Consider the following 12,561-nt stretch of genomic DNA (forward strand, 5'->3'; position numbering starts at 1 on the left):
CATCGGGTTCCCTCAGGGTATTCCCTGCATTTCACAGAGGCAGGACCCATGAGGTGGCCTCTGTCTCCCTCTGACACCGCAGGGCAGATCCAGCTCCCCGGTGGTTTCCCCGCCTGCTGGGTCTGGTGTGCGAGGTGACGCGAAGGGGAAAGGGTGCTGGGCCAGGCTGCAAACACGGGGAGACTGAGGCCCAGCGGCAGCAGGACATGGGGAAAAAGCTGATGCTGTGAGCCTCCCACTGGAAGCATGGTCTGCCTTTCAGGAACCCATCTTTCAATGCTACCATGAGCAGAAATTTTCTTTGGGGCCAACTTGAAGCCTGCTGTAAACAAGTTGCCAAACTTCCAGTTACGTTCCATCTCCTTTCCCCTAGATTGTAATGGTTTTCTATGGCACACAGAAGCAATGGAAAAATAATTCCTGTGTTTTTCTACGTCATTAAAGAACGTTCCTTCAGCCCTTGGTAACTTGGGACTTGGGGTCTGCCACTGCTCTTCTGTGTGCGGTAGAAACCAGGCCCACACTGATGATGATTTTGGTGTTAACTCTCCCAGTATCTAAAGGGCTTTTCTTTTTGTTAAAGGTTTTTGTGGCTTGTTTGCAAACGAAAAAAAAAAAGGTCAAGCGTTTGTGTGATCTTCTTAGGGGGGGATTTCTGTGAACAGCAAATGAATTAATCCATTTGGATTTTACCAAAGACTTCTACATCAAGTGGCTTTAAAATATATTTAAAATATTTATTTAAAATCCAAGTCAAATGATTTTTAACAAACTGTCTCAAAATAGAAGAAACTGACTTTTTGGAGTAACTGTATTGTTTATTCTTTGTATTGCAGTAGCACCTAGAGAACCCTATTGTGCTAGATGCGGAACAAACATATAACAGAGATGGTCCCTGCCCATATGAGCTTACAGCCTTCAGCTTAGCCTCTGCATCGCCCTGCTGGGGCATTAACCAGGCATTCATTCTCGTTACGTGCTTCTGCCCTTTTAGCTGGCTCTCTTGGGGCAATGAGGTCGAACCTGCAAGCTTGATTTCCTCATTACTCCCAACAGAGTAAAGATCAAGTAGGAGGCAAGTTTCAGAGAGGTGAACAACTTGCCCTTTCCCACTGTACATTTCTCAAACTGATTTTTCACATGCTGTAGATACCAAGCCTGTGGCCAAGCCGTGTGGGCTTCCTGAGATCACTGCTGCTCCCTGAAGAGCTGTGGTTTCCTTGTTCCCAGTGTCCTCAGGCAGATAGAGGTGTTTGGATAAAAGGAAGCCTTTTCAGTGGTTTATGGTTTATATTATTTAAATTAAAAAAAAAAGTTTTCTTTTTTGTTTTGCCTTCTAAATTTTCATTCTCATTCAGTACCTTCCCACGGTTGCTGCCGTATGGGGCAAGGGGGAAGGATATAATAAAAAGCAAACCTGACATCACACATGCACGCTGGCAATCATCAAAGTATCAAAAACAAAGCTTGCAAGAGCACAAACTTGTATAAATGTGGAGAAAAAAAAAGGACACTGACTAAGCACATCAAGCCATCTTGTCCCTTTGGGCAGCTACAAGTTAGGGTGGAAGAATGTCCACCCATTTTTTGAGCTTGTCTCCTGGGTCACCATCCCATCCTTTTCCACCTTCTCTCTCAACCCCCAGGTATAGGTGGGATTTTTCTCTTCTACTTTACAGAGCCTTAGAGAGACAGTCCTAGAGAGGGCTGAATGAGGAATCCTTAACATTGGTTCATGCTTGATCAAGTTTTCATGTCTTAGGGGCGAAAGAAGCCAAAAGATAATTTCTCTAGACCTGTCTGTTCCCTCCTCTACTCTCACTTGGTGCATGGACTGGCTCCTACAGGCCGGGAAGGTGATGGGATCATGCGAATGAAGAGGAAGGGGCAACTTCTCCGTCTATGCTTGGTTTTGGGCAAATCCCATCTGCTGTTTATCCCTCCTGTCCGTAAAAGAGCAAGGGAGAGCCATTGTGCTTCATTTGCAGGGGTGTGAAAGGGATGGGATGTGAGAAGTAAACCCAGAGCAAAAAATCTAATTAAGGATAACAAACATGCAAGTCAGAGAAAGGGAGAGGGGAGGTCGGGACCTTGACAAACAGAAAAGTTGAATTGTGTTTCCAGTGTGTGCTAGAGCCTAGCTCTGATTGAAGCCCCGGGGCTTGTGAACAATGCTGGCAGAAGCAGAGCAACTGGCTGTTTGGCGTTGTGTTAGCAGAGAGGAAGGACAGCTCTTTCCACTGAGGTGCTTCTAACTTGTTACCCCCCAGAAATAAATAAATAAATATCCTGAAGCTCTGTGTGTCTCTGGTGCAGCTCAGCAGAGCTGTCTCTAAAGCCCTGGTCAAGGAGACCTTGTTCTTGCCCCACGTCTCACAAGGCAAGGCCAACGTCAGGGAACAGCACTTTCAAAACACAAGCTGAACGCAAGCGCTCTGAAACCAAATCTCTCTGCCTGCAAATAAGAAAGTTGGGTTTCTCATTACTTGTTTCTGAATGTTTTGTCACTAACTTCCTTTGGAGATGGGGAAGATGAAAAAAAAATGGGATGAGTGCTCCCTGGCTCAAGCTCAATATCCAGAATCTCTGCTTAGAGCTCTCCAGGAAGGGCTTCGTCAAAGAAGTCTCCTGTCCACAACCTATGATGCAGCACGCATCTCTGGGAGATGCCCAAGCTGCTACCAGTGTGCTTCGGGGTTACGATACCCAGCCCCCTGTAGCTAAGGAAGAAAAAAAAATATTCTTTACCTCTGTAGAGGTGGGTCTAGATACAGTCATCTGAGTCCCACATACCCCATAAATCTGGGGGAGCTTGGATGTGGACTCCTGTGACCTGTTATAAGGACAGGCTCAAACAGGTACTATTTGGATGTGAATCCAAATCCAAATTCCCACAGGTTTTTGTCTGCCAGTTGCCTGGGAGCCTTTATTCTATCTCTAATTCCACAAAAGAAAAAGAAACAAAAAACCAATAAAGTAAAAGGTGCATTTAAAATACCATGAGGAGAGAAACTGCCATGGAAATAAATAGCGAAAATAACAATGTTAACATTTCCGGTGTCACAGCAACTCTGAAATTCAAGTAGTGTGGACATGCCTACAGCACTTTCTCACAGCCGCTGTCGGCGCGGCCTGAGGTTCAGAGCTCAGACTGTGTCCTGTTGTTCACTGAAACAACCAGCTCCTCCCTGGCGCTGGAATGGATTTAGAGAGAAGGGGAGAGGAAAGATGGATGCAGTCTCTGCTGATAATCTGTGCCCACCTGATGCCGTGCTTTAGCGGGTCAAAGACACAAAGTTCTCTTATTTCTGTCCATGTCTGTCATGCCTGAGATATAACGGCCATGCTTCAGAGCTGGAAAGGGTATTGCTTCAAATAGTCCCCCATCCGCCTAGGCAGAGGGAGCTGGTCCACGGCGGCTGTAGACTTGTTGATCCGTAGCCGGCAGAGGTGCTGTAGGCTGGGGATGTTGTCTTTGCGGCTGAGCGGCCGGATGAGTTTCAAGTGTACCGCAGCTGCTGCCATCTCTTTTTGCATGGGAGGTAGAGGACACGGAGGTGGGTAAGGAGCCTCATTCTTGCTTTCCACTGTGCAGGACATGACATAATGCTGGATGAGACTGACCACATCTGGGAAGGCCAGGATGCGAGGTTTGGACAAGTAGTTTGAGTCTAGCCGGAACTTGCTGTCAGCGTACTCGATGCGCACGTTGGTGGGACCTCGATTTGTCTTGACAGAGAGCGTGAAAAGGTAGCTGGGGTGGGTACTGTCCCGTACCAGGAAGGTGCCCTCAGGCATCTTTTGGAGATGCTGCTTGGCCTCACTGGCAGTGATAGATCCCCAGTACCAACCTGGAAAAGCATCCCAGAAAGAACTTGTTAGGGAAAAAACATAGTAAAGGACTGGCAGTGTATTTAGGGAAGCCTTGAAGCCTACTGAGTTCAGGGCCTGGGAAGTAACCAAGCCCAGACTTGGTAAGACCTTCAGAAATTAAGACCATGTCAAGTTCTAAGGGTTTCCTACCTCTGCTTGTCAGTGCTGTGCTGGGGCTTGGGATGGGGATGACTACTTTTGCAGCTACTGCAGTTTACAGAGAAAGAGGGGCCTTTCTCCATTTCTTTCTCCTGATGCAGTTACAAAAGACAAAGCTTTTGCTTACACTAGTAATAAATTACTTCATGATACAAGTTTGTAGAGACTGAAAATACACTTGCTGCATCTACAAGAGTTAGCCATGGCTGTGACAGAACCAGGTTGCTATCTGAAGTGAGATCAGGAGATTCTTCCAGGAGCTCAGATTGCAGAGTTGGCTACCTGCTACCTGCTCCCTGTAGCCTTCTGACCCCATGACTTTGTGAGTTGAGCCTTACCAGATTCTCGCAGGTAGGAGAAGGTTCTTGCAATGCAGAGAAGGTCTTCTTCAGGGTCTCGGGTCTGAGGCGGGTTGCTGTCTGGAACTGGAGCTGCAAAGGCGGGCGCAGACTCCTCCTGGAAGGCCGTAACTGGGAGAGGCTGCATGATCGGCTCTGGCAAATCCACCGCAATGCCCCTGAGCGACAGTCTCCTGATCTTCTCCTCCGCCAGCAAAGGATGAGGTCTGAAATGAAGGGCATACTCGGCTATTTTCCCTTGCCTTGAAATAGGCTGCAGTGTCTGTTCAGTGCATGCTACGTTGTAGTACAACACGTTATGTTTTATAAACAGATCCTCAATATGGTTATGTTTCAGAGGGGGGCAAGGGGTGAAAAATTACATAGCTAAAGATGAGCCCTTAGAAACAGGGAGAGTTGGCCTCTTTTGCCTTGTACAAGGTGGTCTGTCTTGCAATTGAGGTTGATTTGAAACCTGATATTTTTAGATGTTGCCTTTTAATATGTAGTTTCAGAGGCAATAAGGTTCATAGTAGCATTACAGCTTCACTTACGTCGTTACAATGTTGGAGCATTTCTTTTTCTGCCAGTGAGTTTGTTAGTCATTTACTGTAATATAATTAGAAGCAGAACTGGGAATAGCTTGGGTTTTGTCCTACCCGCTTTCTGCCCAAGGTTGACCTGATCCTAATGTGTCTGTTAGAACTCAGGGTGAGCTGATCTTGTATAGAATAATGGGAACTCTTGTTTTAGCCAAGCCTCTGCACTACACAAACCCTAGCGTTCACCGGCACGACGGAGATCTCGGTGCGACTGTAATCCCCGCAGGATTACAGCGGGAGGAGGCTCTGCCGTGACTGGGCTGCTGGGAACATTAATCCCTCTGGCCTAAGGAGAGCCTTAGTGTAGTCATTCAGCATCTAAGCGCAGTCTCAGGAAGCCTGGAGCTCTCATGGGCCATGGCTGCTCCTTCTCTGCAGCATGGAGATTCCTAAAGGAAGGCAGAGCTCCAGGGGGAGGATGGATGTTGGGGGCCAGGGAAGTCTTCATTCCCAGGCAATCTCCTGAGCAAAAACATTAATTTCTGTCTTTTCTTCTAGGCTCTTTGCCTTTGTGTGCCCTGTACTGCTGCGTGTCCTGTGCTATATCCCCCACATGCACTCGAGACGTTCTTTCAGACACTTAACATAAAAGATGGCTGAGTTTCCAGAGAAATACCACATGGTCCTCAATGAGAGACTGTCACAGCACCATGGGAGCTGATGGTGATTGCAAAGGCAGCAGCCACCTCCTCCCACATCACTGAACAGAGAAGCGGAAGGAGACTCTAAAGTCATAAGCACTTCCCTTCTGATCTTCATCCTTCTCTGTGCTGCATGTGAACAGTGGCACCTTAGGTACCGACATAAATGGGTTGCGAACTGATCTGCGCCTGATCATAGCTGCACTCCACCTTCTCAAACTGCCAAGTCACAGGTATGGGATGGGGAGCAGGAAGAAAGGATTTGGGGGAAAAGTAGATTACAGAGAACCTGAAAATGACTTCACAGTGATTTGTGAGTGAGAGCCACGATCAGTTCCATGACTCTGCATCTCTAATAAAACCACATAGGTTTGGAGTAAGGTTTTTGTAAAACCACTGGTAAAATTGAATCTACGGAGAGACAATTCTTGCCCATGCAATACATGGCAAAACCCCACTATTCCTTTTTCCATACATCAAATCACATTTCAGAAGCAGGGTATCTATTTGGCATTCATAGAATGTTTTGGTTGTAAAGGACCTTTAAGGTCATCGAGTCCAATAGCGTTTGATTCATGGCATTTGATCCTCATTTCTTCGTTTCTGTTCATGAGTAGGAAGCCAAACCTAATAAAAGTGGTTGCCGGCCCTTATCTTCACCAGGCACCCTTGATCACAGGGACTGCATTTTCCGTGGCTTTCACAGAACAGTGGATCTATACTTTTATACCTGGAGATCGCTGCTGGGAAACCTCTGAGCTCTCTTTGAAGTCCCACCTGAGCCACATTTATAGGTGTTGAGGGCTGCATTTTTAAAGATATTTGGATGTCTCCCTCTTAATGTCATGGTCTTCACAAATGTCCAGCTACCTGCCTTCTTGGGGAAAAGAGATTCCTGATTCTCCATGTCCCCCCTTTTTGAGCAAGGAGGACTATATACCAGATCCTTCACTGAACTCAATCTAATATAATAGTTCGCGCTGTGCAAAGGGGGTGTTACACAGGACTGGTGGCAGAACGTTCTCTCGCAAGTGCGTTCTTATACTGACTGTTCACTGAGCTGAAAATGACTGTGACCAATGTTAAGTAAAATCAGTTCTGCACCGCTCACTGCCCACGCGCTCCCAGAACTTGAACGCTGCGCTCCAAATTTTAAATCTCTCTGAACTTCTTTTCTCCTGGAAAATTTTTCTGGCCTGCCCTTTGGGAAGGTTTTGAACAAAAAAAGAAAACTTTTCTCATTCCTAGCGTAGAACTACTTTTTTCTTTTTATATACCTACTTTAGAGAGGAAAATAGGAATTGGCTAAGAGCCTGGGAAGGAAGGGAGAGATAGCAAAGCTACGTGGGGAAACGTCCTCCTGTTTCATTGGGGAAAGTGGTTAATTTCAAGGGCTGTACCAATTCACAGTTCAGTCCTCCAAAAGACACATCAACTGTGTGAATTTGTCAGTAGGTTTCTTTTATAGAGCCACTGCGGGTCTCTCTGAAGCACAGCCCACGTGCCTGAGATGAGGTTTCCCACTGTGCTCGCTCTCTGCTGCCTTATGCTTTCAGCCACCTGAAGCTGGAGAAGCCCAAACCCCACTGTGGGGATTCTTCCACTGCAGCCAGAGAAGGGCCATGCTTATACTCTTCCTATTTTCCTTCTGTATGCCTGCCTTATGCCCCTCTCCCCCCTACAAAAAGCCCTAGTGCAGCTGTAGTCTCAAAGGAGCTCGGTGGGATTAGAAATTCTCATAGAATGGGAGGTGCTGGTGTCCTAAACAACTTTGTACATAGGCTGAAGAAAAAAAGAGCTGCTGCTGTGACCAGAGCAGCTCCTAGCACAGGAAGGGGAGAGCAGGGGGATCAGCGAGTCATGGCAGACTACAACTTTTAATGCAAGTACATTTGCAAGAGGGATAGCAAGAGTTTGCTGGGATAAGGACATGTTGAAAAAGGTATGCTGATACGAAAATGTCAGCCTTTTAATTGGGCAAAGTAAGTACTTTAAAATAATTAGTGCTTCTAAGAAAGAAAGAGGAGAGACATGTGGAGGATCAGGATTGAACAGAGTAAAGCGTTAGTACAACAGCTGTGATGAGGAAGAAAACATGTATAAAATTTGGCATGTCTTGCTGGTAGTCAGCGTGAAGTCTCAAGACAAACAGCACATGAACTTCCCTGAGCTTTGGCAATTAATGTTTCAAAAAGCCTCGTAAAGCCAAGAAAGTTCAAGAGAATCAGATATGTCTGATATCATTTAGTGTTAGCTTTGCAGGTACTTTGCTGATAAGATAAAACTCTCTAACACGGTACAAATAGTACAAGAAAAAGTGTGCCGAGCTGCTCTCCCCCTGCCATCAGCCACGTCCCAAGACTCCCAATGGGAGCTTGGTCTGAATAGGAGGCAGAGTACAGAGTCCAGGATATATGAAATCCTAGAGGATAATGAAAACTGAGCAATAAATGGTCATAAAAGAAGATATTAAGAGACAACCATCTACACATCTGGCTACAGAACAAGTTCTTAGTGGGTGAAGGGAAGCAGTAGCTCTGGTATGTTAACCCTGAAGAAAAGCTTCAGATAAGGGTTTCACCAAGCCTAAGCTGAAAAATGAATTCCCTTTGCTCCTTTGCTGTGGCTGTAGGAATGGCAGCAGTAGACTGAAAATGAGAGTGAAATCAAACCCACTTGAGTAGTAGGAAAGTATTGGTAAGCATGAGCTCTGCTTGTCTGTGGAACAGATTTTGGGCGGGGAAATGACAGCAAAATCCCCATCCTTTAGTCGTTTAAAGCAGACAAGGCAAATGTGTTGCCTCAGAGGAAAATCCACTGAGGGCAGGAGGGATGGGTGATACCGACATTACGGCTCAGGCTGAAACTAATGCTGACACTTTCCAAATATGCAGCATGTGTAAAAAAGCTGGATGATTCCTGCAGACCAGGGATTTACACATGTTGATGACCTGAGCTGATCATACAGACGCTGAAGTGCCAGCACACCTGTACCAGGCACCGGTGCCAGAGAAGGGACTTAGATGTTACCTGTAACTATTTATGTGCCCCCTATGGCTCTCATTCTACAGAATGCTCTGTATGGGTAAGTCTGTATAGATGTACATACATTTAATCTTACCCATAAAAGCAATAGAAAACCAAAATTATGTGTTTAGCATAAATATTTACTTAGAAAGAGACAAAAACATCTGAAGTCCCAGGAAGTTTTTCCCTGTAAGCAGTTTGTGTCCACCGGGACATTAGAGAACACCTACGGTCTGGGGCTCGTGTCCCTGCTGGTGCCGCACACACAGCGCTGAACAGCACGCTCCAGGGTTTTACTGATTTTTACTCCCCCAAAGACTTTGAATACCATGTAATTTTTCAGCAATAGAAAGCACAGAAATCGGGAATACTGTATGGTCCCATGATTTGTGACTATAGAATCTAAAAAGCAGACACACAGGACACACACAACTTCGCACTCGGCAGCGTAAGTCATTCCCGTTCCATTACAGTCACACCTGGCAACTCACACGAGCTGAAAAACTGTCCCAGAGAATCTTACTAATTACAATTCTCAAAGCACAGCTTTTAAAAGAAGGCTGCGAAGCATCTTACCCCTGAACACAGAGGATCATGTCACTCCTGGACCAAGGGAAAAGCATTAAGTCTTCAAGGTGGGAAATGCTTTCTCCTCTTCTCTCCTTTTCTTCTCGCCTCCTTTTTCTTTGCTTCCCAGGAGCAAGCTAGTTCCAGCCTCTAGTTAGGGGTTCACGGTAAGAGAAGGCTGGAGAGTCCCAGCAGACCCCTTCCGCAGTAGGTTGTGTTTCGAGCACAGAAAAAGCTGAGCAGAAGGTGAGATCAGGCTGTCCGAGACAGACTTTGCTGGTCTTAGCAACGTTGGCCACGAAAACGAGTGCACTCTCAGTGCTTGAGAAAAGAATGTTGTATTCTTGTTCTGCTTTTCAGAAAACAGCAGCAAAGAAGTTTTAAAAATAACCAGAGAAAAGGGAAATTACATATATTTAAAGAGGAACTAATCTTCCTTCAGAGCAATATGTTAGAAAAAAATATTCAGAGCACTCTGAAATAATAATAAATAGATACCAATAAATAATATCTCCCCGAATGCTTGGGGGAAAGAGAGCCAGCAGAGCAGCAACCTGCCTTTTCACTGACTCCAGAAGTAATGAAGCTCCGGGGAAAAAAAAAAAAGAGGAAAAAAAAAAAAAAAGCAAACCCAGCCTACTCGGTAATCTTTTGTTTGCCCCTTTTTAATCTGTTCCAGGAAGTGAAGGATTCCTGGAATCGCATTGTATTCACATCACTCTTCCGATATCAGCCACGCGGGGAAGGGGAAAAAAAAAAGAGAAGGTATAAATAGAAGTGTCCATAACGGCCGCGTTGATGTCAGCAGCGGGGGAAGGGAGCGGAGCTCTCCCGGGAGGGCAGGACAAGCTGCCGGTCCCCGCGGAGCCGCCGCCGCTGCCGCCGCGCCCGTTCGCGGAAACGCCTTTGATCCGTTTCCAAGAACTTTCCAGGAACGCGGGGCGGCCGCGGCGGCTGCTGCCAATAGGCGCCGCCCTCGCTTGCTCGCCAGCCAATAGGCGATGCCGCAGCCCGCCCGTCCGCCAATGGGCGGCGCCGTCGCTCCCGCCCACCGCATGCGCGGGGGCCGCCGCTCCCCCCGGCGCTCCCTCCGCCATCCCCGCCCGCCGCCTGCCTCGGCTTTACCCCATGGGCTGAGGCATCTGGAGAGCAGGCGTTTCCCTGAGGTGCAACAAGGCCAAGGAAGCGACAGCCGCCCCCGCCTCAGCTGCCCCTGGCCTCCTCCCGCCGCCAGCCCGCCTGAGGTGTTAGAAGGGAGGGGGGGGGCAGTGAAACACAGGCGGTGGGAAGGGGAAGATGATGAGGAGGATAAGGTTAGAAGGATGTTCTCGTGGGCAGGACGTGAGCCTGTGAGCAGGAGCCTATGTTCAGCTCTTGCCTCAGCCTTTAACTCCCTGCTGTTTTGTTTATCAGCTGGTTAGCCTTCTGCATGCTTCCAGTCATTGTCTTTGCTCCATCAGGGACAGTGCAGTAATGAGTGCTACTAATGATGCTGAGCTGTTCGAAGAGAGAGGTGCTGAGGGCCATATAAGTATCCAGAGGGATGGGAATGTCATCATGCATGCACCCCTTGACCAGTTTGCTTCTGATTGTAAGACAGACTTCAGCTGACACCTCACCTGGATACGTGTAAATTCACAGGAGAGGCAAGGGGATAGCAGAGGAGAGAGGAGTTTCAATCCTCACCCTTTCTGTGCACAGCAAGCACAACAGTCAAAAGATCATTTGAAGGCTTACCTTCGAAGTTCTGGCACAGGGTTGCAGGATCTAAATTCGGCATTATTTGAAACCTCTTATTATGTTGGTGGTGCAGCACGATGGATTTGAACAGAGCTGGACTAGAGAGTAGGAAGTGGCTGCTCTCTCCTGCAAACCGTAGTTAACCTGCACATTCAGAAGGTGTCTCGTCTTCAGCCTTGGAGGGGACACTGAGATCATAGCTGTGGTCTGCCGTGAGGAAGGAGAGCTGCAGCCCAGCGCAGACATTGAGAAGCTCTTTACATATTTTTTTGACTTAGAATTGGGCTCCATCTAGTGATCTTCTTCTGGAAAAGTCTTTGTGTGCAAGCTCTGTGCTGTTGTTTGAATAGCCATTTGTATCTCCAGAGCAGGAAAGCAATGCTAGGAACTGTACAGTGGAAACATCACATGCAGAAATGGGTCTCAGTTGGCAGCTCTGTATTTCTGCTCTGTGGAAGCAGCATAGGTGTTCACACCAGTGCAGACATGATGTTATTCAGTATGCATTGCATTCTGGTGCAGTGGTTTTCCATCTGCAGTCCCTAGATCCGTGCCGCTCCTTTCATGAATCCTACAGGACCCTGAAAGATGACCATTAAATCAAAGTAGCTAATGTGTATGAGAATTAATGAAAGGAGCTTTCATCGTCATTGGAAACTTTTGTAGGGACCCACATCAAAAAAATGTTCAGGCTAATGCCTGGGCTATTCTATGTACAAAATCAGTGATGGGTTTTAAGTTAGGGGTGTTCAGTAGTACTTCATCACTCTACCTGAAAGTTTTGCCCCTCATTGGCATTCCTCATGCACATGGTAATGGCCTGAGTAGGAAACAGAACAGCATGCCCAGTTTGCTAATGCCCCAGGGCTTGTACAGTTGGTTGCCTGTGCATGGTCAATATAAATTGCAGCCATTCCAACAAATTAGTTGTTTAAACCCAGTTTATACTGATATAAATGGCTCTCCAGGGTTCGGTGTTGAAGAATTAGGAGATTGCAGAGGCAGTAACAAGCAGTATTGTTGAGTGATAGAGTTTAGTTATCAAAGGTATCAAAGAAAGCTCACAATAAAGCCAGGTGGGTAAGAAACTCCAGAAATCGTGAGCCAGTGAGTCCTTTAGGAAAGTTCACCGACACAACAGCACCATCTGCTGATAACTGTGTGTTAGGGAAGACAGGCGGCCGGAGTGCCCTTCCCACTGAGGGTAAGTTACACTGCTTCGGCAGTACTACTGGACATGTCCGTCATCTTGTAGAGTTGGTGTAAATGAAAAATAACATCTCTTGAGAGAGCTCTGTGTGGCTGGAGATGAGATTTACCTTCACTATAAGCTTGTATGTGAAAGACTGAAAGAAATTTGCCCCTCTGGCTGTGTGTGGCCATAAGGCCATCTCTGACCCTTACCCTGTGTTGTAACGTAAGGAATAGCATGCGACCGAACAGATGTTAACAATAATAAGAATCTATTCCTTCTTTAGATGGGCCGTCTTGTTATTTGAGTAGGCCACAGCAATTTCTGTAATCAACAACACACAAGAGGGTGATGAACTTACTGTTGTGGTTTTGATTTGCCAAGTTGGTGTGGAGCAATGGAGCCTCCAGGGTGTGGGTGAG

General features: G+C 46.8%; 2 protein-coding genes across 3 annotated transcripts in view; one reads left to right on the forward strand and one right to left on the reverse strand.

Annotated features, from left to right (window-relative positions):
- Nucleotides 1–12,561, forward strand: part of MAPKAPK3 (MAPK activated protein kinase 3) — a 129,651-nt gene that overhangs the window by 61,244 nt on the left and 55,846 nt on the right. The gene's annotated exons all lie outside the window — the stretch shown is intronic.
- Nucleotides 782–9,767, reverse strand: CISH (cytokine inducible SH2 containing protein). Of its 2 annotated transcripts, XM_068419915.1 has the most exons (4): nucleotides 9,706–9,746; nucleotides 9,217–9,556; nucleotides 4,371–4,597; nucleotides 782–3,851 (listed from the first exon to the last, which is right to left on the reverse strand). In XM_068419915.1, the coding sequence occupies exons 2-4, from the start codon at nucleotides 9,261–9,263 to the stop codon at nucleotides 3,349–3,351; spliced, it is 777 nt and encodes a 258-aa protein (XP_068276016.1). In that variant the 5' UTR covers nucleotides 9,264–9,556; nucleotides 9,706–9,746; the 3' UTR covers nucleotides 782–3,348. The 2 variants fall into 2 exon arrangements, with proteins under 2 accessions (XP_068276016.1, XP_068276014.1); XM_068419913.1 differs by having other exon boundaries at nucleotides 9,217–9,767.

Source organism: Nyctibius grandis, chromosome 29 (genome assembly GCF_013368605.1).
Source record: "Nyctibius grandis isolate bNycGra1 chromosome 29, bNycGra1.pri, whole genome shotgun sequence".
Lineage (NCBI taxonomy): Eukaryota > Metazoa > Chordata > Aves > Nyctibiiformes > Nyctibiidae > Nyctibius > Nyctibius grandis.

Excerpts from the sequence above, each read along its gene's own strand:
- CISH (XM_068419913.1), bottom strand. The coding sequence starts at position 9,263 with ATGCTTTTCCCTTGGTCCAGGAGTGACATGATCCTCTGTGTTCAGGG. Across the intron at positions 4,598-9,216 it reads ATGATCCTCTGTGTTCAGGG|ACCTCATCCTTTGCTGGCGG; the intron begins GTAAGATGCTTC and ends CCTTCATTTCAG. Across the intron at positions 3,852-4,370 it reads CTCCTACCTGCGAGAATCTG|GTTGGTACTGGGGATCTATC; the intron begins GTAAGGCTCAAC and ends ATGCTTTTCCAG.